Here is a 26,652-nt window from a genome sequence, read left to right as displayed (position 1 = left end):
GTCAGGTCAACCGCAACGAATGGGGCCTTTTCCACTATATCTATCTATTCATCCATCTAGTACCTATAGATCTTCCCTTCCTCAATGAACCGCAGCTCCCCAGTGGCAGCAGCACTCATGCAGGCCCAAGCTATTGTATGCTTGACTGTAGGAAAGACGCTGTTTTTGCCAGTGTTGAGTTCATTCTTTTTTTTTATACACGGACTACTATAAAGTTAATTTCTATCGTATTGTCCCTGGAGGAGGGCTGGATTGTGCTTTGGTGACATGACATCCACAACAATAGCATAAGTTGTAATGACTAATGGTTCGAAGTGTTTACATTCTCTTTATTTAAATTCTTCATTTTCTCACACCAGCTCCATCCTCGTCGTTGTCGAGGTCCTCAGACACTGACTGTACATCTTTCTGTTGAAAGAACGACATTCTTATTTGTTTTACGCATATTTTGATCACAATAAGGCAACACTACTGTCACACATGCACAAAACCACATTATGGAACAATGCATTTAGATTGTGCAGGATTACCGGCTGTAAAAAAAAAAAAAAATGGTTATACTCACTGCAGAACTTTCTTCTTGCTTCTTACTGAATGAACATGTCAACCATTTCATGTACTCCTCTCGGACCTACAAAATATGTAGAAATTAAATTCCCCTATACAAATACATCATGACATTTTAAACACATTTAACTACCCATAGCAGACAGAAATACTTAAAGGACGACATAAGTGGTCTTACCTCTTTGTTGAGCACACAGTGGACTATATAGAGGACGGTCCCTTGCTGGGAATTGAGAATGATAAAAAGGACTTGGAAGAAAAGGTTGCTCTGATATAGGCCGATAATCCACGCACAGCCCAGTATGACGAATTGGGCCACAATCTTAAAAACAATCAACCTGCAAAAAAAAAAATAACATTTACATTTTTTTCAGTCACTGAAAATGTAGTAAACTGCACGTTTAATTGGTCATTTCAGCCAAAAATATTTGAATTAAAAAAAGTATGTATATTAATTAATTACGATAATCTGAGATAATCTTCATTTATTTAAATATAATTGTGTTGTATTTTATTGAAGCCTCTCCTTATTTTAATTTGACATGAATTATTAACAATGCACAGTGTTCATGTGCTATGGTCTTAGTGCCTCACATACTTTAAAGTAGCATTAGGTACCCATTTAAATTTCATCGTACAATTACTTATAGTTTTAAAGTGTTCTAAGAGCATGGGAAGTGTTTGTAAGCGTAAGAGGTAAGGCTTCACGGTGGCAGAGGGGTTAGTGCGTCTGCCTCACAATACGAAGGTCCTGCAGTCCTGGGTTCAAATCCAGGCTCGGGATCTTTCTGTGTGGAGTTTGCATGTTCTCCCCGTGAATGCGTGGGTTCCCTCCGGGTACTCCGGCTTCCTCCCACTTCCAAAGACATGCACCTGGGGATAGGTTGATTGGCAACACTAAATTGGCCCTAGTGTGTGAATGTGAGTGTGAATGTTGTCTGTCTATCTGTGTTGGCCCTGCGATGAGGTGGCGACTTGTCCAGGGTGTACCCCGCCTTCCGCCCGATTGTAGCTGAGATAGGCGCCAGCGCCCCCCGGGAATAAGCGGTAGAAAATGGATGGATGGAATTACTTATAGTTTTAAAGTGTTCTAAGAGCATGGGAAGTGTTTTTAAGCATGTGTTGAAGCTGAGTGGTGACCTTATATAGACTATAAATGGAAAAAAAATTAACAAATAACATTTCGTCCATACTTCGCAGAATTGTACTTACCATAGTGGTGCCTGAAACGTAAGCCATGCAATAATCGAGGGACCACCGTCCTGTATTTCTATTTTACTAATTGAATTCTTAGTTTTATTTGTGTATTATTTTTTACTCCATAATTTTCTTTAGAGGAACTGTACTTTTTGGGGATTTTGCCCATCATTGACAATTACTTTGCGAGACAAACACACACACACACACACACATATATATATATATATATATATATATATATTCCCTTTTTTATGCATTGTAATTCAACTTCCTCTGTCTTTTTTGCCACTTGTGCCAGCTTTTTTGAAACATGTTGCAGGCATCAATTTCCAAATGAGCTAATATTTGCAAAAAATAATAAGGTTTTCCAGTTCGAACATTAAATATCTTGTCTGTGCGGTCTATTCAATTGGTTATAGGTTGAAAAGGATTTGCTAATCATTGTAATATGTTTTTATTTACCATTTACACAACGTGCCAACTTCACTGGTTTTGGGTTTTATAGTTTATGGCCATTTTGCATAATTCCCACTATGGATTTTTTTTTTTTTAATTATGTTAATTAATGGACTATAGCAAGATTTAAACCAAAGAGCAAGATCCACCTTGTGTCTCTGGACTGAGAGACATCACTTCTCATGTTGGCCAAAGTGGGTCTCAAACACCATAAAGTTGCAAAGAACAAGATGACGTTCAGCTGGTGGATAAAGCATATAGTCAGTCACACAGCAGTTGTATTTCCATACCAAGATTATGTTCACACTCACAGCAAGGACAGTTAAGACTGGTCCTGTCAAAGCCCAGTGGAAGTTCTGCCTTTGCGACAGCAAGCAGCTGAAATTCACAAGAACATTAGCTTGTCTCTTCTCAGACATGAATACTAAGCATGATGCAGGTCTGCTGTTCATGTCACTCACTCCTTGAAATCTGTGACTCCGTACCCGTCCGAGTAGACCAGGGCGGAAACACCCACGATCACAAATGGGACACCATAGCCTACCAGATAGAGCAACAGCTTAGGAAGCCCGTCCCTCTGGATCACCTGCACCCTGGAGAGCTTTCGGACCAAGAGGTAGAGCTGCAGGGCTTCAAGCAGCATCCACATGAAACTGGCAATCGTAAAGAAGTGGAGAAGTCCTGCTATGACGGTGCAGGCCAACTGTGGAGACACAAGGAAGTGGCCTCAAAAAAGGTGCTTTTTCTGGACTAAGGGTGTCAGACTCGCTTTGTCGCAGTTATGGCTGTCCTCAAAGGGCATGGTGGGCCAATTAAATGATGTGTTGGGTCACTTTAAATAATGTGACAGACCACATATTACGTAAATGAGGTGGCAAGCCACATAAAATGAAGCGGCGGACGACAAAAATGACATGGTGGACCACATAAATGAGGTGGTGGTAAACATAAATTTATGTTGGGGGCGGCATAGCTCGGTTGGTAGAGTGGCCGTGTCAGCAACTTGAGGGTTGCAGGTTCGATTCCCGCTTGTGCCATCCTAGTCACTGCCGTTGTGCCCTTGGGCAAGACACATTACCCACCTGCTCCCAGTGCCACCCACACTGGTTTAAATGTAACTTAGATATTGGGTGTCACTATGTAAAGCGCTTTGAGTCACTTGAGAAAAGCGCTATATAAATATAATTCACTTCACTTCACTAGAAGACCACATAAATAATGTGGCAAACCACATAAATGAAATGACGGAACACATAAATGATATGGCGGATGACATAAATGACATTGTGGGCCACGAAAAGGTTGTGCTGGACGACATAAATGAGATGGCGGTCAACATAAAATGATAAAGAAGGCCACATAAATAATGTGGCAAACTGTCAGGCTTTGCCCTGACAGTTTAGTTGTGCTTGGGTTTTTCCTCTGTCATTTCCTGTCAGGGCTCTTATTTTGGTTATTTCCTGATTGTCTCCCTGAGTGCTGCTTCTCCTCAGCTGCGGCTTATTGGCACCTGGCCACACCTGGTGTCAATCAGCCAGCTGCTATTTAAACCTGCTTTGTCCTCCACTCAGTGTTGGAGTATTGTCGTTCCTACCTGTCGTGTCGTGTCGTTGTATGCCGTAAGTTGTTCCCTGGATCCTGACTCCTGTTCCTGCTTCCTGGTTTCAGGTTCGTGTTTTCTTTTTTTCTTATTTTTGAACATTAAGACCATGTGCCTGCCAACATCTCTGCATTTTGGGGTTTTGTCAGCAACACACCCTGACAGAAACCACATAAATGAAGTGACGGATCACATAAATGATATGGCGGATGACATAAAATTATTAAAAAAAAAAAAAAGGCCACATAAGTAATGTGGCAAACCATATAAATGACGTGGCGGACCACATACATGATGTGGCTGGTCAATTAAAATGATGTGGTGGACGACATAAATGACATGGTGGGCCACATAAATGACGTGGCTGGTCAATTAAAATGATGTGGTGGACGACATAAATGACATGGTGGGCCACATAAATGATGTGGCTGGTCAATTAAAATGATGTGGTGGACGACATAAATGACATGGTGGGCCACGTAAATGAGTTGGCTGGTCACTCAAAATGATGTGGTGGACGACATAAATGACATGGTGGGCCACATAAATGAGGTGGCTGATCACTTAAAATGATGTGGTGGACGACATAAATGACATGGTGGGCCACATAAATGAGGTAGCAGTGAACATAAAATGGTATAGCAGGCTACATAAATAATGTGGCAAACCACATAAATGAGGTGCCAGGCCACGTAAAATACGGTAGTAGAAGACATAAATGCGATAATGGCCCACATAAATGATGCGCTGGGGCCGTGGCATTTAACATAAACTAATGAGGTAGGCCACATCATGTGGGGAACCACATAATTGATGTGGCAGACTACATAAAATGATGTGGCTAACCACATAAATGAGATGACAGTCTACATAAATGACATGGTGGGCCACTTAAATGAGTTGGTGTTTAACATAAAATAATGTGGCGAACCACATAAATGATGTGGCTGGGCACTTAAAACGATGTGATGGACGACATAAATGACATAGTGGGCCACATAAATGAGGTGGCTGGTCACTTAAAATGATCAGGTGGATGACAAAAATTAGATGGTGGGCCACTTAAATGAGGTGGCTGGTCACTTAAAATGATGTGGTGGACGACATAAATGACATGGTGGGCCACATAAATGAGGTGGCTGGTCACTTAAAATGATGTGGTGGACGACATAAATGACATGGTGGGCCACATAAATGATGTGGCTGGTCAATTAAAATGATGTGGTGGACGACATAAATGACATGGTGGGCCACGTAAATGAGGTGGCTGGTCACTTAAAATGATGTGGTGGACGACATAAATGACATGGTGGGCCACATAAATGATGTGGCTGGTCAATTAAAATGATGTGGTGGACGACATAAATGACATGGTGGGCCACGTAAATGAGTTGGCTGGTCACTCAAAATGATGTGGTGGACGACATAAATGACATGGTGGGCCACATAAATGAGGTGGCTGATCACTTAAAATGATGTGGCGGACGACATAAATGACATGGTGGGCCACATAAATGAGGTAGCAGTGAACATAAAATGGTATAGCAGGCTACATAAATAATGTGGCAAACCACATAAATGAGGTGCCAGGCCACATAAAATACGGTAGTAGAAGACATAAATGCGATAATGGCCCACATAAATGACGCGGTGGGGCCGTGGCATTTAACATAAACCAATGAGGTAGGCCACATCATGTGGGGAACCACATAATTGATGTGGCAGACTACATAAAATGATGTGGCTAACCACATAAATGAGATGACAGTCTACATAAATGACATGGTGGGCCACTTAAATGAGTTGGTGTTTAACATAAAATAATGTGGCGAACCACATAAATGATGTGGCTGGGCACTTAAAACGATGTGATGGACGACATAAATGACATAGTGGGCCACATAAATGAGTTGGCTGGTCACTTAAAATGATCAGGTGGATGACAAAAATTAGATGGTGGGCCACTTAAATGAGGTGGCTGGTCACTTAAAATGATGTGGTGGACGACATAAATGACATGGTGGGCCACATAAATGAGGTGGCTGGTCACTTAAAATGATGTGGTGGACGACATAAATGACATGGTGGGCCACCTAAATTACGTAGATGGTCACTTAAAATGATGTGGCGGACAACATAAATGACATGGTGGGCTACGTAAATGAGGTGGCTGGTCACTTAAATTTATGTGGTGGACGACATGAATGACATGGTGGACCACATAAATGAGGTGGCGGTCAACATAAAATGACGTAGGAGGCTACATAAATAATGTGCCAAACCACATAAATGAGGTGCCAGGCCACTTAAAATATGGTAGTAGAAGACATAAATGAGATAGTGGCCCCCGTAAATGAAGCGGTAGGCCATTTCATGTGGAGAACCACATAATTGATGTGGCAGACCACATAAAATGATGTGGCGAACCACATAAATGAGGTGACAGTCCATGTAGAATGCTGTGGAAGGGCACATAATTTGGCGAACCATGTATGGCGTGACAGACCATGTAAAACAATGTGGCAGGCCACTTAAAATGATTGTTAGAATAATTATGTATATATTATCACACAACTCTTATGCTTAAGGGCCATTGCCATAGTTATTATCAATTGTGCTGAAGTGGTATTTTTCTTTATCCGTGCAAAGCTGGCAATCCAAAAGATTGCAAGCCAGTCTCGTATCAGTGTCTGTGTCCAGGAACGGCCTGCTGACTGTCAAGGCCGAACACTGCCATGACGCAGACAGAGCAGAGAGAAGGCGATATCACCAGTGTCAACACATTTGCATTTCTTGTATAATCATATATTGTGTCTAACTGGAGCTGTCGAGATTACCCCCTTCCCTCGGCGACAGCTTCAGTGATGTAACCAGGGACCTCCCAAATAAATAGAGGAAGCACGTGGGCTAGACTTTAGAGCGAAGTTTGGATCTGTAACTGGAGTACAGCCCAAACAACGTCATTCCTCAATTGAGCAAAATTTAACTGTCCCTGCATGATTCCTTGCTACTTGTCTGTTTTAATAGATGTCATCAGTGTTTGAACCTGACAATGATGTGGTGGACTTCATACATAAGTGGTCCACCACTCAAATGATGAGGTGAACCACTTAAAATGAAATGGCAGACCACATAAATGAGGTGGCGGTCAACATGAAATGACATGGTAAGCCGCTTAAATATAGTGACAGACCACAGAGTACATAAATCTTTTGGCGGACGACTTGTAATTCATCGGCGGACCATTTAAAATGATGTGACCTGACTTTGACACCTGTGTTCAAGATCCTTCTGAGATTAAACATCTTTTTACAGCAAACATTTTTGCGGGGGCTATTTTTTTTTTTTTTGTCCGAGTTACACAATATCCCTGTTATGCAAGGATGTCCACTGCAGAGGACAGCCTCTCAGAAGAATCTACTGTACATGCGAGTGTGTTTGTGTGTACCTCATGCTCAACATATCTGTCGTTCCACAGCAGCAGGATGTGCGACAAGGAGAGGTTGAGGCACAGATGAAGACGTGCCGTGTTGTCGATTTTGGGATTCCAGCTACACAGCAGAAAGGTGAGGATGGCCAAAGCAAAGAAGAAAAGTCCAACTATGACGCACATTCGGTTCAACCACTCTAAGAAAGAATCCTCCGGCGGGGGCTGTGAGACAACAACACCCGCTATGACCTTGAGAATCTACGTGTTATCGTTCTTTCATACATATATGCAGCCGTGGTCAAAAGTTCACATACACTTGCAAAGAACATAATGTCATGGCTGTCTTGAGTTTCCAATAATTTCTACAGCTTTTATTTTTTGTGATAGAGTAATTGGAGCACATACTTGTTGGTCACAAAAAATATTCATGAAGTTTGGTTCTTTTATGAATTTATTATGGGTCTGCTGAAAATGTGACCAAATCTGCTGGGTCAAAATATAGGACAGGATAGGACAGGACAGGATAGGACAGGACAGGATAGGACAGGATAGGACAGGATAGGACAGGATAGGGTAGGATAGGATAGGATAGAATAGGTCTTTATTGTCATTGCACAAGTACAACAAAACTTTGTTTTCAGCACAAACCTGTTCAAGATTAGACAAACAAACAGTGTACTGGGTTACAGAACAAGAACGCTGATGGGTCGCCACAAGGCGCGCCGTAAAAGATGGGAAAAAGGTAAACGCCAGGGAAGGATGAGTAAAAAAATACAATCCAGACTGGGCTCCTAAGGGGGCCCAGTCTGGAGTGGGAAAAAAACTCCATAGCAAAGCACATATACATATTACAACATACATCTCGAGATATCTAGCAACAGAGGGGAAGGTAGTTCAAGGACGTGGTTGTAGGCCGCAGCTTTCAGGCGCTGACCATCCATTCATCACCCCTACGGGATTTGCGTCGAGGGCGTTGGGTTGGGGGGGTATGTGTGGCGTATATTTTTGTGGATTTGTGTGTGTGTGTGTGTGTGTGTGTGTGTGTGTGTGTGTGTGTGTGTGTGTGTGTGTGTGTGTGTGTGTGTGTGTGTAAGCCTGTAGTGTGTCTCTGTTTCACGGCCTTGGTGTATTGCAGTCGCTAGTCCAAAGTCGTCAACAACAGGGGTGTGTCAACGTAAGCAACGCTTACTCCAATCAGCAGAAGTCCTGTTGTCATAATTCCGAATAGGTGGATACCTTCACGTCCTCGACAGAAAAGGGTCGCCAGGCACGCGGCCCTCCTTCTTCTCCCAAGAGTCCGTCGTGTGTCCAGCAACAACCGCTTCGTCACGACAGCAGGTTCCCCCAAACCCAAGATCTTGTCCATTTTGTTGAAGCCAGTAAATAGTTCCAATGTTTAGATTTGGAGAGCAGTGCAAAAAGAGGCAACAAGAAAGTTAAGACAAGACAAAGAAGCAAGCAGGAGAGATAAGGGAGAGGAAAGGGGAGCGTCCACCCTTGATGAGTGCCAGAGAGAAATATGTGTTAATATTTTGTTACATTGTCCCTTGGCAAGTTTCACTTCAATAAGGCGCTTTTGGTAGCCATCCACAAGCTTCTGGTTGGATTTTTGACCACTCCTCTTGACAAAATTGGTGCAGTTCAGCAAAAATGTTGGTTTTCTGACATGCACGTGTTTCTTTACATAGTCCACACTTCTAAGTCAGGACTTTGGGAAGGCCATTCTAAAACCTTAATTCTATCCTGATTTACCACTTTTGACGTGTGTTTGGGGTCATTGTCCTGTTGGAACACCCAACTACACCCAAGATCCTACCTCCAGGCTGATGATTTTAGGCTGTCCTGAAGAATTTGGTAGTAGCTCCTCCTTTTTCATTGTCCCATTTCAATTTTTGTTTCATCTAACATCACATGGAGAACAATAAGACCTTCCGGGGGATAGTTCTGTGGTCAGATGAAACAAAAATTGAGCTGTTTGGCCACAATACCCAGCAATATGTTTGGAGGAGAAAAGGTGAGGCCTTTGATCCCAGGAACACCACACCTACCATCAAGCATGGTGGTGGTCGTATTATGCTCTGGGCCTGTTTTGCTGCCAATGGAACTGGTGCTTTACAGAGAGTAAATAGGACAATGAAAAAAGGAGGATTATCTACAAATTCTTCAGGACAACTTAAAATCATCGCCCCGGTGGTTGGGTCCTGGGCGCAGTTTGGTGTTCCAACAGGACAATGACCCCCAAACACATGTCAAAAGTGGTAAAGGAATGGCTAAATCAGGCTAATTTTAAGGTTTTTGAATGGCCTTCCCAAAGTCCTGACTTAAATGTGTGGACAATGCTGAAGAAACAAGTCCATGTCAGAAAATCAACAAATTTGACTGAACTGCACCAACTTTGTCAAGAGGAGTGGTCAAAAATTCAACAAGAAGCTTTTGGATGGCTACCAAAGGCACCTAATTGCAGTGAAACTTGCCAATGGACATGTTCACCAAATATTAACATTGCTGTATGTATACTTTTGACCCAGCAGATTTGGTCACATTTTCAGTAGACCCATAATAAATTCACAAAAGAACCAAACTTCCTGAATATTTTTTTGTGACCAACAAGTATGTGCTCCAATTACTCTATCACAAAATAATAAGAGTAGAAATTATTGAAAACTCAAGACAGCCAAGACATTATGTTCTTTACAAGTGTATGTAAACTTTTAAACATGACTTTATATAAAAATATATATATTTCAATACCTCCACAATCTGCAGGATGAGGGCAAATGTGGAGAGATGAGAGCAGCTGCACACTGTGAAGTTTGCGTTTGAGTCTGCAACCCAGCATCCATCGACAGACCATCTCATTTTCTTGGTTGTATCGATACTTTTTTCACTTCCTTCATCTTCTCCTGCGTGCTCCCAGTACACGCATGTCACCAAACCAGATTCGGGTAAGATCTGTTTAAAAATAAAAAAACATTAAAAAAATTATCAGTGCATGCTTAAAGCTAACAAATACAGTGGTATCTCGGGATATGAGTTTCATTCATTCTGTGAACTTGAAAAACTTAAATTAATGAATGAAACAGTGTCTTACGTCAAAATGAATTAAAATCCATTTAGTCAATGCCGGGAGGGGGGTGGGGGGCGTGTTTTATTTTATTTTTATTTTTATTTTTTATTTTATTTTATTTTTTGTCATGAAAGAGGGAGGTTTTTTGTGTTGGTGCACTAATTGTAGGTGTATTGAAAAACTTAAATTAATGAATGAAACCGTCTTACGTCGAAATGAATTAAAATACATTTAGTCAATGCTGGGGGGGTGGCTGGGGTGTTTTATTTGTATTTTATTTTTATTTTTTATTTTATTTTATTTTTTGTCATGAAAGAGGGAGTTTGTTTGGGTTGGTGCACTAATTGTAAGTGTATCTTGTGTTTTTTATGTTGATTTAATAAAAAAAATAAAAATTAATAATAATAATAATAATAATAAATGATTCTGCGGCCCGGTGGTTGGGGACCACTGCCCTAAAACACCACAATAATGTGAACATTTAGCTTGCCCTTTAATTTAAAAAAAAAATGATATTAATGCAAGTTCCGACAAAAAGTTATATTTTGCTTGTTTATTATGTTTTTTCGGTTTTTTTACAAAAGTATTTATTTCTTTTTAAGTTTAGGACTATTTCAACTAAGGCAGGGGGTGTCAAACATACGACCCGCGGCCGGAATAGGCCAGCAAACAGATTTTATCCGGCCCGTGGGATGAATTCGGCAAGTATAACATTTTTGAATGAAAGAAACTGCTGTTCTAAATGAAAATATTGCATATTTTGTGTATTTGGCAGAAACATTTTCTATGTCAAGTAGAGCATTTAAAAAACACACAAACAAACAAAAAAACATATAACATAATACAAACTTTTGATTGATGGATGGACCTGAAGTTAATCTGGAGATTTAACTGCTGAAAGTAATAAAATAATAATACAACTTGTGTTAAACACTTTTATTAGTGGGTCCCTTTTGGAACTTTGAGGATTTTGACACATTCAAAAAATAATCATGAATCAAAACAAATGTTGTTAAAAATAATAGTGAATCAAAATCATTGTTGTTAAGAATAAGGTTGTTAGTTTAAACCCCGGTCGAGTCATACCAAAGTTTATAAAAATGGGACCCATTACCTTTCTGCTTGGCACTCAGCATCAAGAGTTGGAATTGGGGGTTAAATCACCAAAATGATTCCCGAGCGTGGCCACCGCTGCTGCTCACTGCTCCCCTCACCTCCCAGGGGGTGGAACAAGGGGGTAATTTCACCACACCTCGTGTGTGTTTGACTATCAGTGGTACTTTAACTTTAGCTTTAGTTATTGGCTCCAATTACTTCACATAAAAAATAGAATTTTGAACATTGTTTAAGGGAAAATGCATATTTAGAATTTTTTTTTTGCCACAGCATAAAATAAAACTTTGTTTCGACACAAAGCTCTGAAGTTGATCCCGACATTTAAGCATTATTTTGAATACTTTTATGACTGGAACTGTGGCGATTGGGTCGCATTGTGATGCGGAGTCGTTCTCTCAAGGACGCAGTCGGGCTCTGACGCAGCGTGAAGGGAAGAGTGAATGATTTATTCAAGAATAAAACAAACTAGGAAAAAGAAAAACTTACTCATAGCACAAAAGACAAAACAAAAGAGCTAGCATGGGAGCTAGAGGAATAACAAGGCTGTCACGCCAAATTTCTTCCCCCCTACAAAAACCTTCCCAACCCCATTTACTTCCGGGGTCATGATTAATACAGACGTTTTGTTAACGCTATATTATAAAAATATAACGCTGTATTATAAAAATACAGACGTTTTGTTAATGCTATTTTTATTAAAAAAAAATAAAAAACAATTTACAAACACAAGCTATGGGATGACGCATTTACTTCCGGGGTCACGTTTCCTCTTATGTCATCCCATAGCTTGTGTTTGTAAATTGTTTTTTAAAAATTTTTCTAATATAGCGTTAACAAAACGTCTGTATTTTTATAATATATCGTTACATTTTCATAATATAGCATTATATTTTTATAATATAGCGTTAACAAAATGTCTGTATTAATCATGACCCTGGAAGTAAATGGGGGGGGAAGGTTTTTGTAGGGAGAAAAAATTTGGCGTGACAAGGCCTAGTGTGGAAGCTAGCAAAAGCAGAACTGGTAACCAAAGTCGTCACTGTTGTGTGAAACACAAACTACACAGCCAGACCGAATGAACGAATGAGGCGGGCTTAAATCAAGACTGTAATCAGAAAAACAGGTGTGCGTCTGGAACATGCGGCAGATGAAAATAATGCGTTACCATGGTGACCAAACTAACTCACAGGTGCACAAACAATAACAATGGGAGTCCAAACTAACAGAAAACACAGACAGACCCAAAAATCCAGATCACAATATGATCCGGGCAGCGGATCACAACAGGAACACTTATATTGTGCTCGTTTTGAAAATGAAAAATATCAAAATGGCCCCCGCATGCTTTGACTTTTCAGTGGTAAAACTTTAAACACCCATAGGCTAAACAGTCAGCCATGTTTTTGAGGATTTCTTTCTTTAATTCTTCTTTCTTTCCCACTCATTTTCTTCTTTGTTCCACTGGTTGAAAAAATCAATCGATGTCTAACCAGTAGGTTTTTACAGAGTTGACCAAGACATTTGGTACGCTAACTAATGGTGAAGAGCCTTAGAACCCGATGACAGGCAGCCGAGACAAAGCTTGTACCCCTAAAACTCGTAAGTCGAGGTACCGCTGTAGTTAAAAGAAACATCTTGTTCTAAAATGAGACACCTTCTTGTGTTGAAGGGTGAAGTTGACCGGCTCGGTGAGGTTGGTGTTGTTCACTGAAGGTAAGACCGCTGTAATAACGTCCGAGTACATCTCTGTCCTGTTCTCGCTTTCGAAGTACTGATGACTGAGAAGACTCTCCATGCCGTTAAGCGTCATAAAGGCCGCTGCCGCAGAACCTGGTCAAGTCCGTATGATAAAACACAATGTTTATTCAGCTTACTTCAAACTCATTTAAAATAAGATCTCATTGTGAGAACCAGAGTCCTCTGCAGTGTCGCTATGAAGGAAAGGGAAAACAATGGGGAATCCAATGCATACCACATCATGTCATGCATGTGTCTCACCGTTGTTGTTCTTCGCCAGACCTTCTAGGTTAACTTGCATGATGTTTCCGTTTGCAGAGAGATGAGAAGAACTTCCACTACTCTCAGGTCCAAATATCTCAAGGGTTAGATCTAGCCCACATATTTAAGGAGGTATGAATGTTGTGAAACAATAATAGAACGGTGAACATCGCTTACCCACGGTTGTGCTGTTCAAGGTGGTTTTGGTGTGGTTCTGACCCGGCGACACCATGGCGGTCACAAGGCGGTCCGAGATAGCGAGTATCTTACTTCCTGTGTCCGCGTCTCCTTCGCTTTTCACCTTGACGGTTTTGGCCTGGGGTCCGACTCCTGACACCTCCTTGAGGACATGTTGACATGAAAAGTAAGTTTCCTACAAATAGCAATGAAAGTTGGTTAAAAGAAAAATAAAAGTACCATCGATGCTGAGAAGCTGTTTGCAACTGTCTGCGGAGACGAAGAGAAAAAAGGTGATCAAATACAGCACATGGAATAAATATGTCCGCACTGTCAGATCTTAAGACTTAAAGCTTCTTTGTCTTATACAAATCCCAAAACCAGTGAAGTTGGCACGTTGTATAAATGGTAAATAAAAAACAGAATACAATGATTTGCAAATCCTTTTTAACCTATATTCAATTGAATAGACTGCAAAGACAAGATACTTAATGTTCAAACTGAGAAACTTTGTTTTTTTTTAGCTCATTTGGAATTTCATTCCTGTCACATGTTTCAAAAAAGCTGGCACAAGTGGCAAAACAGACTGAGAAAGTTGAGGAATGCTCATCAAACACTTATTTGGATCATCCCACAGGTGAAAAGGCTAATTGGGAACAGGTGGGTGCCCTGATTGGGTATAAAAGCAGCTCCCATGAAATGCTCAGTCATTCACAAACAAGGATGGGACGAGGGTCACCACTTTGTGAACAAATGCGTGAGCAAATTGTTTAAAAACAACATTTCTTAACCAGCTATTGCAAAGAATTTAGGGATTTTTCCATTTACGGTCCGTAATATCATCAAAAGGTTCACAGAATCTGGAGAAATCACTGCACGTAAGCAGCAAGGATGAAAACCAACATTAAATGCCTGTGACCTTCGATCCCTGAGACGGTACGGCATCAAAAACGAACATAAGTGTGTAAAGGATATCACCACATGGGCTCAGGAACACTTCATAAAACTACTGTCAGTAACTACAGTTGGTCGCTACATCTGTAAGTGCAAGTTAAAATTCTACTATGCATAGCGAAAGGCATTTATCAACAACACCCAGAAATGCAGTCAGTTTTGCCGGGCCCATGCTCATCTAAGATGTACTGACGCAAAGTGTAGTCTGACGAGTCCACATTTGAAAATGTTTTTGGAAACCGGATGTTGTGTCCGCTGGAACAAAGAGGAAAAGAACCATCCGGATTGTTATAGGCGCTAAGTTGAAAGGCCAGCATCTGTGATGGTATGGGGGTGTAATGGTGCCCAAGGCATTGGTAACTTACACATCTGTGAAGGTACCATTAATGCTGAAATGTACATACAGGTATTGGAGCAACATATGTTGCCATCCAAGCAACGTTATCATGGACGCCCCTGCTTATTTCAGCAAGACAATGCCAAGCCATGTTTTACAACAGCGTGGCTTCATAATTAAAGAGTGCGGGTATTAGACTGGCCTGCCTGTAGTCTAGACCTTTGATTGATTGATTAATTGAAACTTTTATGAGTAGATTGCACAGTACAGTACATATTCCGTACAATTGACCACTAAATGGTAACACCTGAACAAGTTTTACAACTTGTTTAAGTCGGGGTCCTAGTTAATCAATTCATGTCTCCCATTGAAAATGTGTGGTGCAATATAAACAACTTAGGCTGTAGATCAAGCAAGAATGGGAAAGAATTCCACCTGAAAAGCTTCAAAAATTGGTCTCCCCAGTTCCCAAACATTTACTGAGTGTTGTTAAAAGGAAAGGCCATGTAACACGGTGGTAAAAATATGCCCCTGTGCCAACTTTGTTTGCAATGTGTTGCCATTCAATTTTAAGTTTCATTAAATATCTTGTCTTTGCAGTTTATTCAATTAAAAATAGGTTGAAAAGGATTTGCAAATCATTGTATTCTGTTTTTATTTACGAATTACACAACGTGCCAACTTCACTGCTTTTGTAGATTAAAACAGAAATGCAGCAAAAAATATATACTCATAATAATAATAAATTTTTGCATGGACTGTATGTTTGCGTACTAATAATTAAGGGGTTTCAAAACAGAATATTTACCAATATATGTCGATTTTTTTTTAATTGAGTTATTACATTTCACAATTTTTACATAATTTATTGAATTCTGAAATCTGTTGTAATTTTATATGCTAAAAAAATCCAGTTTAGTTTAGTACATAGATTAATTATTAAAAAGACATATAATATTTCATTATTATAACTGTCATTTATCATGTATCTACTTTTTGTTACAAAATTGTGTGAATGCTGAGATATAATCTTACATGCTACAAACATTTAGCCTCAAAAGTTTAATTTGATGAGGTTGATTTTATATATATATATATATATATATATATATATATTTATTTATTATTTTTTTTTAGTTTTTTTTTAGTTTTTAGAATAATTATTTGAGTTACATATCAGAATGTATGAATGTATTTTTATTTTTATTTTTTTCCACATGCTGTAATTGTATATGCTTCAAAGATCTAATTTGATGAGTGCAATGTTTTAACCATTTTTAGCTTATACAATAATTTTTAATAATTGTATGATGTATTTTATTTGTATTTTTTCCATTAACATTTAACAAATGCTTAAATATGCTGTAATTGTACAGAATATGCCACAAAAGTAAAAACAGAACAACATTGATTGTATTAAGGCAATTTTCATATTTTTTCAGTTCCTAAAATAATTATTACAGTTATATATAATATTTTACTACTATTATTATTTTCAAAAAAATGTATTCGGGGTCGCAGAGGTGCATTATATGCTTCAAAAATCTACCCCAAAAAGTTGGTTTTGACGAAGATAATATTCAGAAATGCTTTAGTTTATAGAATAATTTTAAAAATTAGATATCATATTTTTTTCCCCCAAAAAAATATCAAATGCTTAGATTTGCTGTATTTGTATGCTCCAAAACAATGCAAGACAATATATGTTTTGAAGCATACTAGCATAAGTTTAAATTCTAGCAGGAGAATATTGATTATATTTTGTTGTTTTGTTGTACTGACTGGTCCTGGCAAGACGATGTCACTGTTGCTGACAAGTTGTTGGTCCATGTTGTCGAGAAAGGTTCTCTCTTTTGTGCGACCCTGCAACATATACACTTACTTATATACTAACATGATTGAGCAGCATTCCTATTTTTAATGTTCTTTCTCGGTTATGTCACCTCAAAAACGTCACTTACCACAGGAGGCTTTATCTCATCGAGAATATCATGAAGACCTACCAGAAAAATTATCATGTGATCATTTTTTCATATGCACTGCTCTTTGGACAATAATACTATCTTAGTTTAATGTATTCAAAGGTTACTTTTACAAAAGGAGACACCAAAAATCCATATTATCCCAGTGGTGGGGTAGAAGCCGTCTGGACAGGAACAATAGAAGGTCCCCAGTGTATTAGTGCACACGGTTCCCTTCCCACAGATACCAGGTGTCTCGCTGCACTCGTCTATGTCTATAAAACAGGGAAAAGACACATATTCAACATGTAGTAGATATCGAGTCCTTCAAGTGGTGCATTCACCTGTGCATGGGTTAACTTTGCTGGCTATCACTTTTGGGTTGTTCGCCCGGTAACCTCGGAAACAGGTGCAGATGTATGACCCAACCGTGTTGGTGCAGTTGGAGTCAGGACCGCAGACGGTGGCATCTTCAACACACTCGTCAATATCTGAAACATTTAAAAAAAAAAAAACTCAACCGTAGCTGCCAAAAAAGACTTAGATCAGGGGGTCTCAAACTCATATTTAAGTGTAGTTGCAACACCATAATACAGTCTTTACATTCAAAATAGTCATCTTAAATCTCGCTAAAAACTAAGTGTGCTCTGGTACAACTTTTTCACTTTCGATATGATATTGGAGCCACAAATTATAGTGCATACTCATATTTTGTAGTGCGGCATAAGGTTTGATAAAGTAAAATTACTTGGAAAAAAAAATAGAAAATATGAACAACACTAACCTTCTGACAGATTAATAATTTTGAAGTGGAGAAGTATTTGTTTTCTTTTTTTTTGGCAATACATAATGGTCATGATAATCCATTAAAATAGGTTTATAACGCAGTAAGTCTAATATTGCGGACACGGTTGTTACTGGATACAGTAACAACCCCAAAGCTGCCACAAATGATTGGAGGATGCGGGAAGAACTGTGGATCACATCGGACTGTCTACATCCCAGTTTTTGAGGATCAGTCACAGTCAATTTGGAGTGAAAATCAAATTTTATTTTCACCCGCATACAAAACCTTCTAACTTGAATTGTTTCCCTGGCGTCGAGACTCTCCCGAAGGACAGTGCAGCGAAGACATAACAAACTACCTTCTTGTCTCTCATGGACACACATCTGTTGTTTTTTACTTTGGACTAGTGACTGCACAATACATCAAGGCCGCGGAACAGAGACACTCTACGGGCTTACACACAAACATCCACAAAAATATACACCACACACACACCGCCCCCCCACCCCCCACTACCCAACACCCTCGACGCAAATCCCGTAGAAGTGATGAATTGATGGTCAGCGCCTGAGAGCTGCGGCCTACCACCATGACACCGAACTCCCTACCCTCTGTTGCTAGATATGTCGAGATGTATGTTGTAATATTTATATGTGCTTTGCTATGGATGTTTTTTCCCACTCCAGACTGGGCCCCCTTAGGAGCCCAGTCTAAATTGTATTTTTTTACTCATCCTTCCCCAGCGTTTACCTTTTTCACCTCTTGTGGCGACCCATCAGCGTTCCTGTTCTGTAACCCTGTACACTATTTGTTTTTGTCTAATCTGAAAACAAAGTTTTGTTGTACTTTTGCAATGACAATAAAGACCTATCTATCTATTTATCTATCTATCTATACTTTCTTGTACGAGTCTGTTGGTAATATGCGACTATGATTAGTTGGTACAATTGACAGATGTTTTAAACTGCAATATTGTTCAATGAAGGGCACTTGTTATGTACGTCAATCTTGTGTGCTATTGTGTGCTTAGCTGTCGGGTAGCTGCTCGCTCCTAGAAGCCAATAATATACCATGTACAAAACCCAAAACCAGTGAAGTTGGCACGTTGTGTAATTTGTAAATAAAAACTGAATACAATGATTTGCAAATCCTTTTCATCTTATATTCAATTGAATAGACTGCAAAGACAAGATATTTAATGAGACACTTAATTTAATTGGGGCAAATAATCATTAACTTAAAATTAAATGGCAACACATTGCAAAAAAGTTGGCACAGTGGCATTTTTACCACCGTGTTACATGGCCTTTCCTTTTAACAACACAGTAAATGTTTGAGAACTGAGGAGACCAATTTTTGAAGCTTTTCAGGTGGAATTATTTTCAATTTTTGCTTGATGTACACCTCAAGTTGTTCAACAGTCCGGGGTCTCCGTTGTGGTATTTTAGGTTTCATATTGCACCACACTATTTTAATGGGAGACATGTCTGGATTACAGGCAGGCCAGTCTAGTACGCGCACTCTTTTACTATGAAGCCACACTGTTGAAACACATGGCTTGGCATTGTCTTGCTGAAATAAGCAGGGGCGTCCATGATAACGTTGCTTGGATGGCAACATATGTTGCTCCAAAACCTGAATGTACCTTTCAGCATTAATGGTGCCTTCACAGATGTGTAAGTTACCCCTGCCTTGGGCACTAATGCACCCCCATACCATCACAGATGCTGTTTATTTTTAACTTTGTGCCTATAACAATCCGGATAGTTCTTTTCCTCATTGGTCCGGGGAACACGACGTCCACAGTTTCCAAAAACAATTTGAAATGTGGTCTCGTCAGACCACAAAACACTTTTCCACTTTGCATCAGTCCATCTTAGATGAGCTCGGGAAAAGAGAAGCCGGCGGCGTTTCTGGGTGTTGTTGATTAATGACTTTCGCTTTGCATAGTATAGTTTTAACTTGCACTTACAGATGTAGCGACCAATTGTAGTTACTGACAGTGGTTTTCTGAAGTGTCCCTCAGCCCATGTGGTGTTGTTTTTTACACACTGATGTCGCTTTTTGATGCAGTACCGCCTGAGGGTTCGAAGGTCCATCATATTATCGCTTCCGTGCAGTGATTTCTCTACATTCTCTGAACCTTTTGATGATATTACGGACTGTTGATGGTGAAATCCATAAATCCCTTGTAATAGCTGGTTGAGAAATGTTCTTAAACTGTTGGAGAATTTGCTCACGCATTTGTTCACAAAGTGGTGACCCTCGCTCCATCCTTGTTTGTGAATGACTGATCATTTCATGGAAGCTGATTTTATACTCAATCATGGCACCCACCATCCCAATTAGCCTGTTCACCTGTGGGATATTTGCAAAAAATAACAAAGTTCCCAGTTTGAATGTAAAGTATCTTGTCTTTGCAGTCTATTCAATTGAATATAGGTTGTGCCACGATCCGCGACTCGGATCGTTTATGGTTTTGCCTTTTGATATGTTTTTCATCTTGTTTGTTTCTGGACTCTGCCGATCCTTGTGTTTGAGCACTTCCTCGTTTGTTTTAGTCCGCATGGCAACATATTGTGCTCCTCCTCACGGGCTCCTGTCATACACCTGTTTCTGATTATTATTTGTGTATTTAAGCCCACCTGATTCCTTAGTTCGTCCTCGGTCCATTGTTTGCTTTATGCAACACGTCACGTTAAGTAGTCTGTTCTGTGTCTTTCCATATAAGTTCCGCCTTAGTTTCGCGTGGGGTCGGCTCGTTATATTTTTGTACTCTTTGTCTCCAGCTAAGTTTAGCATTAGCGCTTTATTTTGTCCTTTTGTATCAGTGTTCTTTTGTTTTATTATATTAAAATCAGTTTCTTACCTGCACTCCTGCCTGACTGGTCGTTGTGCATCCACGAAGTGGCAACTCTGCGCAGCAAGTGCGCCGAACGCGTGACAGGTTGAACTTTATTTACAAATCATTGTATTCTGTTTTTATTTACGATTTACACAACGTGCCAACTTCACTGGTCTTGGGGTTTGTCGTTGACAAACGTATTCGTGTGGTTAAATGGACTCACCAGGTCAGTGCCTTTAAAACCCCTGCTTTGGACGATGACCATTTTGAATAGACTAGAGCAGGGGTCACCAACACGGCGCCCGCGGGCACCAGGTAGCCCGTAAGGACCAGATGAGTCGCCCGCTGGCCTGTTTTAAAAATAGCTCAAATAGCAGCACTTACCAGTGAGCTGTCTCTATTTTTTATTCAATTTAATTTCATTACTAGCAAGCTGGTCTCGCTTTGCTAGACATTTTTAATTCTAAGAGAGACAAAACTCAAATAGAATTTGAAAATCCAAGAAAATATTTCAAAGACTTGGTCTTTACTTCTTTAAATAAATTCATTAATTGTTTTACTTTGCTTCTTACAACTTTCAGAAAGACAATTTTAGAGAAAAGATACAACCTTAAAAATGATTTTAGGATTTTTAAACACATATACCTTTTTACCTTTTAAATTCCTTCCTCTTCTTTCCTGACAATATAAATCAATGTTCAGGTATTTTTTTTTATTGTAAAGAATAATAAATACATTTTAATTTAATTCTTCATTTTAGCTTCATTTTTTTCGACGAAGAATATTTGTGAAATATTTCTTCAAATCTATTATGATTAAAATTCAAAAAAAATATTCTAGCAAATCTAAAAAAATATGTAGAATCAAATGTAATTATTATTTTAAAAGTGGATTTTAACCTATTCAAAACATGTCCTCGAAATTCTAAAATTAATCTTAATCAAGAAAAATTACTAATGATGTTCCATAAATTATTTTTTTTTATTTTTTCAAAAAGATTCGAATTACCTAGCTTTTCTCTTCATTTTTTTCCGGTTGAAATTTGAATTTTAAGGAGTCGAAATAGAAGATAAACTATGTTTCAAAATGTAATCTTTAGTGTTTTTTTCATCATTTGTTCTCTACAAAAAACCCTCCGTAAAAGGCAAAAAAATGTACGACGGAATGACAGACAGAAATACCCCTTTTATATATATATAAATATATATATATATATATATATATATATATATATATATATATATATATATATATATATATATATATATATATATATATATATATATATACATATATATATATATATTAAAGGCAAATTGAGCAAATTAGCTATTTCTGGCAAATTATTTAAGCGTAAAAGGAAAAAAAATGTACGACGGAATAACAGACAGAAATACCCATTTATATACATATATATATATATATATATATATATATAGAGAGAGAGAGAGAGAGAGAGAGAGAGAGATTAATTTATTAAAGGTAAATTGAGCAAATTGACTATTTCTGGCAATTTATTTAAGTGTGTATCAAACTGGTAGCCCTTCGCATTAATCAGTACCCAAGAAGTAGCTCTTGGTTTCAAAAAGGTTGGTGACTCCTGTACTAGAGTAATTGGAGCCTATTTGAAGTATTAATTTAGTCTCTGTTGTGTTCCATCCACACAGTGTAGGTTTACCTATACAATTATTGTCCTGGTCGGGTGGCTGTTCTTGTTCAGTTGGAAAGAAGCCCAGCTGGCACGTGCAGGTAAAACTTCCAAGTGTGTTGGTGCACAAAGAGCTTGGACCACAAAAGTCGGCTTTGGAACATTCATTTATATCTGACAATAAAAGAGATGAATGACAGAATATTAAAACATGGATAAATGGGTCATTTTATGATTATTCACACACTGTTACTGACTACCACAAATTATGTTTCATTTAGAAAATGTAAATGGTTGGTTCAACATGATATTTAGTAGGTTAGTTGTGTATAGGCATTACGGAGTAAAATTGGAAACAGAACAATAAATTGTTGTAAAGTAAAAAGAAAAAGTAGTGATATTACAAGAAGAAACTTGTCAATTTCCCTCAATACTCTTAAAATGTTACAGTTTCGATGATTACTTTTTTGTTGTTTTTTGTAAACACAACTGTATCCTTGTAAATTATATAACATGACTTTTAGTAAAGCTTTTTTTATCAAAAATGTTAAATTTTTTGGCTTTATTCTTTGTAATTGTTATCATTTGTTTGTAATATTAAAACTTAAAGTAGTATTTTTATTCAGGCAGTGCCATAACTAGTTTTCAGGATTTAGACATTAACTAATATAATAATAATGAACATAATAATATTACAATCTTAATATTGTAAAATCATGAAATTGTTCTTGAAAGAATCTAACTTATTTTTTGTAATTGGCCTTTTGAGATGTATTTTTATTTTAAAATGATGGCTTTTTGAAAAATATTCTATTTTATATTTGTTAGAGTCTATTGCTATTTTAGTCTTGTAAAAGTATGACTTTTTCTGGAGAATTCTACCTTATTTCTGTTATGGACCTGTTTTAATTGTATTCTTGTTTAAGTTATGAACTTGTACTTTGAAATTCTACCATATTTTTGTATAGGCCTGTAGATATATTTTTGTTTGTTATAGGACAATTGCAATTTTATTCTTACAAAATTATGAAATGTTTTCTTAAAAATTATACTTATTGGCCTATTGTGATATTGTTTTGTATTTTTTTTTTTAAATTATTTTAACTTATTTTTGTAACAGGCCTATTGTGGGTTTTTGTTGTTGTTTGTTTTAAAATGATGGCTTTTTGAAAAATAGTCTATCTTATATATGTTATGATTCTATTGCAATTTTATTTTTGTAAAATTATGACTGTTTTCTTGAGAATTCTGGCTTATTTTTGTTATGGGCCTATTTCAATTGTATTCTTGTTTAAATTATGAAGTTTTTCGTAAAAGTTCTACAATATTTTTGTTATAGGCCTATAGACATTTTTTTTGTTGTAGTACTAATGCAATTGTATTCTTATAAAATTATGACATTTTTTTCTTAAAAATTATACCTTATTTTGTTATTGGCCTATTGTGATTTTGTCTTTTTTTTTAATTCCAAACTTATTTTTGTAACAGGCTTTTTGTGATTTTTATTTTTTTTTATTTTTAATTATAGATTGCACCCTGAAAATTCGACCTTATTTTTATAACGGGTCCACTGCAATGTTTTTTTTTTTTCAAATTAGGACTTTTTTCTTGAAAAAAAATTCTACCTTATTTTGGTATGATTATTTTTTCTTGTATAACTAGATAGTCAGGCCCAGAACCAATTGATTGATTGATTGATTGAAACTTGTATTAGTAGATTGCACAGTACAGTACATATTCCATACAATTGACCACTAAATGGTAACACCCCAATAAGTTTTTCAACTTGTTTAAGTCGGGGTCCATGTTAATCAATTCATGGTAAACCAGGAGTTGTGTGCTATGTGTTATTAGTATCTGGAATTTTAATAATTTAGAAATATATTTAATTTTGAAAATCTTTGACATTGTACCTCTAATTGTTCGTTATATTATGGTGATCTTAAGATTTCAATACAGATCCAACATTAAAATACAATCCGTCATTCATTATTGACAGACCTTGACAAACTGGAGTGGCGTTCCTTACAATCTGGTAACCATTGAAGCAATCGCATTCAAAAGTTCCTAGCTTGTTGACACATTGTCCATCGTCGCCGCAGACGTTTTGAAGACACTCGTCGATATCTTGCAGCAGGAAAAGAACACGAGGGATCAGTTTTAAGTGACCTTATTTGTACCTGTAGTTAGATTTGCAGTAGAGTGTGACACATGTGTAAACCTTACCTATACATGGATTGGAGCTTCCAGGTGGTTTTCCTGGATCTGTTGCATTATATCCAGCCATGCAGCGACACGTATACGCTCCAATTGTGTTGTTACAGTCGGAGTTACTACCGCACGACTCATCTGTGGCACACTCATCTATGTCTATTCCAAATATGTAAACAGACAGCATTAAAAGAAAATACATTATTTTTCGGATTATAAATCGCTCCGGAGTATACATCGCAACGGCCGAAAATGCATAATATAGAAGGAAAAAAACATACAATATATACGTCGCACTGGAGTAAAAGTCGCATTTTTGGTGGAAATGTATTTGATAAAATTCAACACAAAGAATAGACATTTGAAAGGCAATTTAAAATAAATAAAGAATAGCGAATAACAGGCTGAATAAGTGTACGTTATATGACGCATAAATAACCAACAGAGAAGGTGCCTGGTATGTTAACGTAACATATTATGGTAAGAGTCATTCAAATAACTATAACATATAGAACATGCTATACGTTTACCAAACAATCTGTCACTCCTAATCGATAAATCCGATGAAATCTTCTTCCTCGTTGTCGCTTCTAAACAACTCTGCCAACTCCAAAGGTATGCGCCGCTTCCTCTTGTCGTTTTCTGCCGCATATTTCACTACGTCCAGCTTGTAATCTGCACTACGTGATTTCCTTTTCGGTGCCATTTTTGTTCAGCCCTTCTCAGTTTTTATAAGTTACCGCCAACGTTGAAATGATCCATTTTAATATCTACGGCAGTAGCATATAGCATATAGCAGTTAGCATCCTATGACCCACAATGCACTTCTGCCATAACCCATTCCCCGCCGAATTCTTATTGGTTGACGTGTGTGTGACGATTGCTGACGTGTGTGTGACGATTGCTGACATTTTCTTCGTCTCTTCCGCGAATGAGATAAATAATATTATTTAATATTTTACGGTAATGTGTTAGTAATTTCACACACAAGTTGCTACGGAGTATATGTCGCACCCCCGCCCAAATTATGAAAAAAACTGCGACTTATAATCCGAAAAATACGATAAGTTAATCGGTATCGGCTTGAAAAATATACCGTTCATCACTAATTTCTAGGGTAAACATTACAAACTTTTTTTCATTACTTTGCTCTTTTATTCCACTTTGTATTTGTTCTTTTGTAATATAGCATGTTTGAGGATGTGCATCTGGCCGTTGAGAAATTCGCTCCAGGCCGTAAATGGCACTTTGGATACCGCTGCTCTAATGTAACAGTACTTAAGTACAGTGACGAGCTTTCAGGGGAGGCAAGTGAGGCAATGCCTCACCTGCCACCAGGTGGCTTAACCATGAGATGTTCCAAAACCAAGCAATAAAATCAAATAAGTTTTAATATTTCTCTTTTGGTTTATGCTTTCTATGTAATTTTGGTGTGGTTCTTTTATATTTTGATCATTTTCGTGGTCAAAATCGCGGAAATTCCATGTTTCCTGATCAAAACAATGAAGCAGACGAGAAGTGAGGCAGACACAGGCGGTGCCTCCACGGCTTCACACAGTGTACGTTTTCATGGAGGAAAGCTATTGCTGCTTCAGATACAAATACAGAAAGGTAATATACACTCACAATACTTGATTTATTTTGTTAAATGCAAATGGGACAAAAAATATTTAATAAAAACTTTATCAACTAGTTTTTGGACCCATTCATCGTATCATAATATGTGAAGTGAATTATATTTATATAGCACTTTTCTCTAGTGACTCAAAGCGCTTTACATAGTGAAACCCAATATCTAAGTTACATTTAAACCAGTGTGGGTGGCACTGGGAGCAGGTGGGTAAAGTGTCTTGCCCAAGGACACAACGGCAGTGACTAGGATGGCGGAAGCGGGGATCGAACCTGCAACCCTCAAGTTGCTGGCACGGCTGCTCTACCAACCGAGCTATGCCGCCCCATTATGATAATGTTTTTTTGAAAGTGAATAACTCCCTTTTTTTCCCCTGTAGCTCTAATGTGCAACCTAAATCAATAATGACTACAGCTGCACATACGAATTTAAATACAATTTAAAAAAAAGAAGAGAAAAAAGTATGTATGCCTCACCTGGTGTTTAATTCACCGCGCGACATTGCTTAATACTAGGGGTGTTGGAAAAAATCGATTCGAATACGTATCGAATCGAATACGTTGTGCGATTCAGAATCGATTCTCATTTTTAAAAAATCTATTTTAATTTTTTTTTTTTTTTTTTTTTTTTTTTATCAATCCAACAAAACAATACACAGCAATACCATA

The 26,652-nt window shown here is 38.0% G+C and overlaps 1 protein-coding gene across 1 annotated transcript in view; it reads right to left on the bottom strand.

Annotated features, from left to right (window-relative positions):
• Positions 1–312: 312 nt before the first annotated feature.
• LOC133541788 (adhesion G protein-coupled receptor E1-like) overlaps positions 313–26,652 on the bottom strand; it is a 32,814-nt gene continuing 6,474 nt past the window's right edge. The window contains exons 5-23 of the mRNA XM_061885377.1: positions 24,370–24,513; positions 24,145–24,270; positions 22,174–22,317; positions 17,208–17,354; positions 16,992–17,138; positions 16,864–16,901; positions 16,685–16,765; positions 13,852–13,881; positions 13,612–13,774; positions 13,435–13,545; positions 13,091–13,266; positions 10,005–10,205; positions 7,272–7,475; positions 2,685–2,926; positions 2,535–2,601; positions 2,373–2,464; positions 746–905; positions 566–631; positions 313–408 (exon numbers count right to left, since the gene is read on the bottom strand). Of these exons, the coding sequence (XP_061741361.1) occupies positions 343–408; positions 566–631; positions 746–905; positions 2,373–2,464; positions 2,535–2,601; positions 2,685–2,926; positions 7,272–7,475; positions 10,005–10,205; positions 13,091–13,266; positions 13,435–13,545; positions 13,612–13,774; positions 13,852–13,881; positions 16,685–16,765; positions 16,864–16,901; positions 16,992–17,138; positions 17,208–17,354; positions 22,174–22,317; positions 24,145–24,270; positions 24,370–24,513 (2,405 nt within the window). The 3' untranslated portion in view covers positions 313–342. The remainder of the gene's footprint in view (positions 409–565; positions 632–745; positions 906–2,372; positions 2,465–2,534; positions 2,602–2,684; positions 2,927–7,271; positions 7,476–10,004; positions 10,206–13,090; positions 13,267–13,434; positions 13,546–13,611; positions 13,775–13,851; positions 13,882–16,684; positions 16,766–16,863; positions 16,902–16,991; positions 17,139–17,207; positions 17,355–22,173; positions 22,318–24,144; positions 24,271–24,369; positions 24,514–26,652) is intronic.

This window comes from Nerophis ophidion, linkage group LG23 (assembly GCF_033978795.1).
Source record: "Nerophis ophidion isolate RoL-2023_Sa linkage group LG23, RoL_Noph_v1.0, whole genome shotgun sequence".
In the NCBI taxonomy this organism is placed as follows: Eukaryota; Metazoa; Chordata; class Actinopteri; order Syngnathiformes; family Syngnathidae; genus Nerophis; species Nerophis ophidion.
The sequence above is the reverse complement of the archived record's forward strand: the minus strand, read 5'-3'. Positions and strand labels throughout refer to the sequence as shown.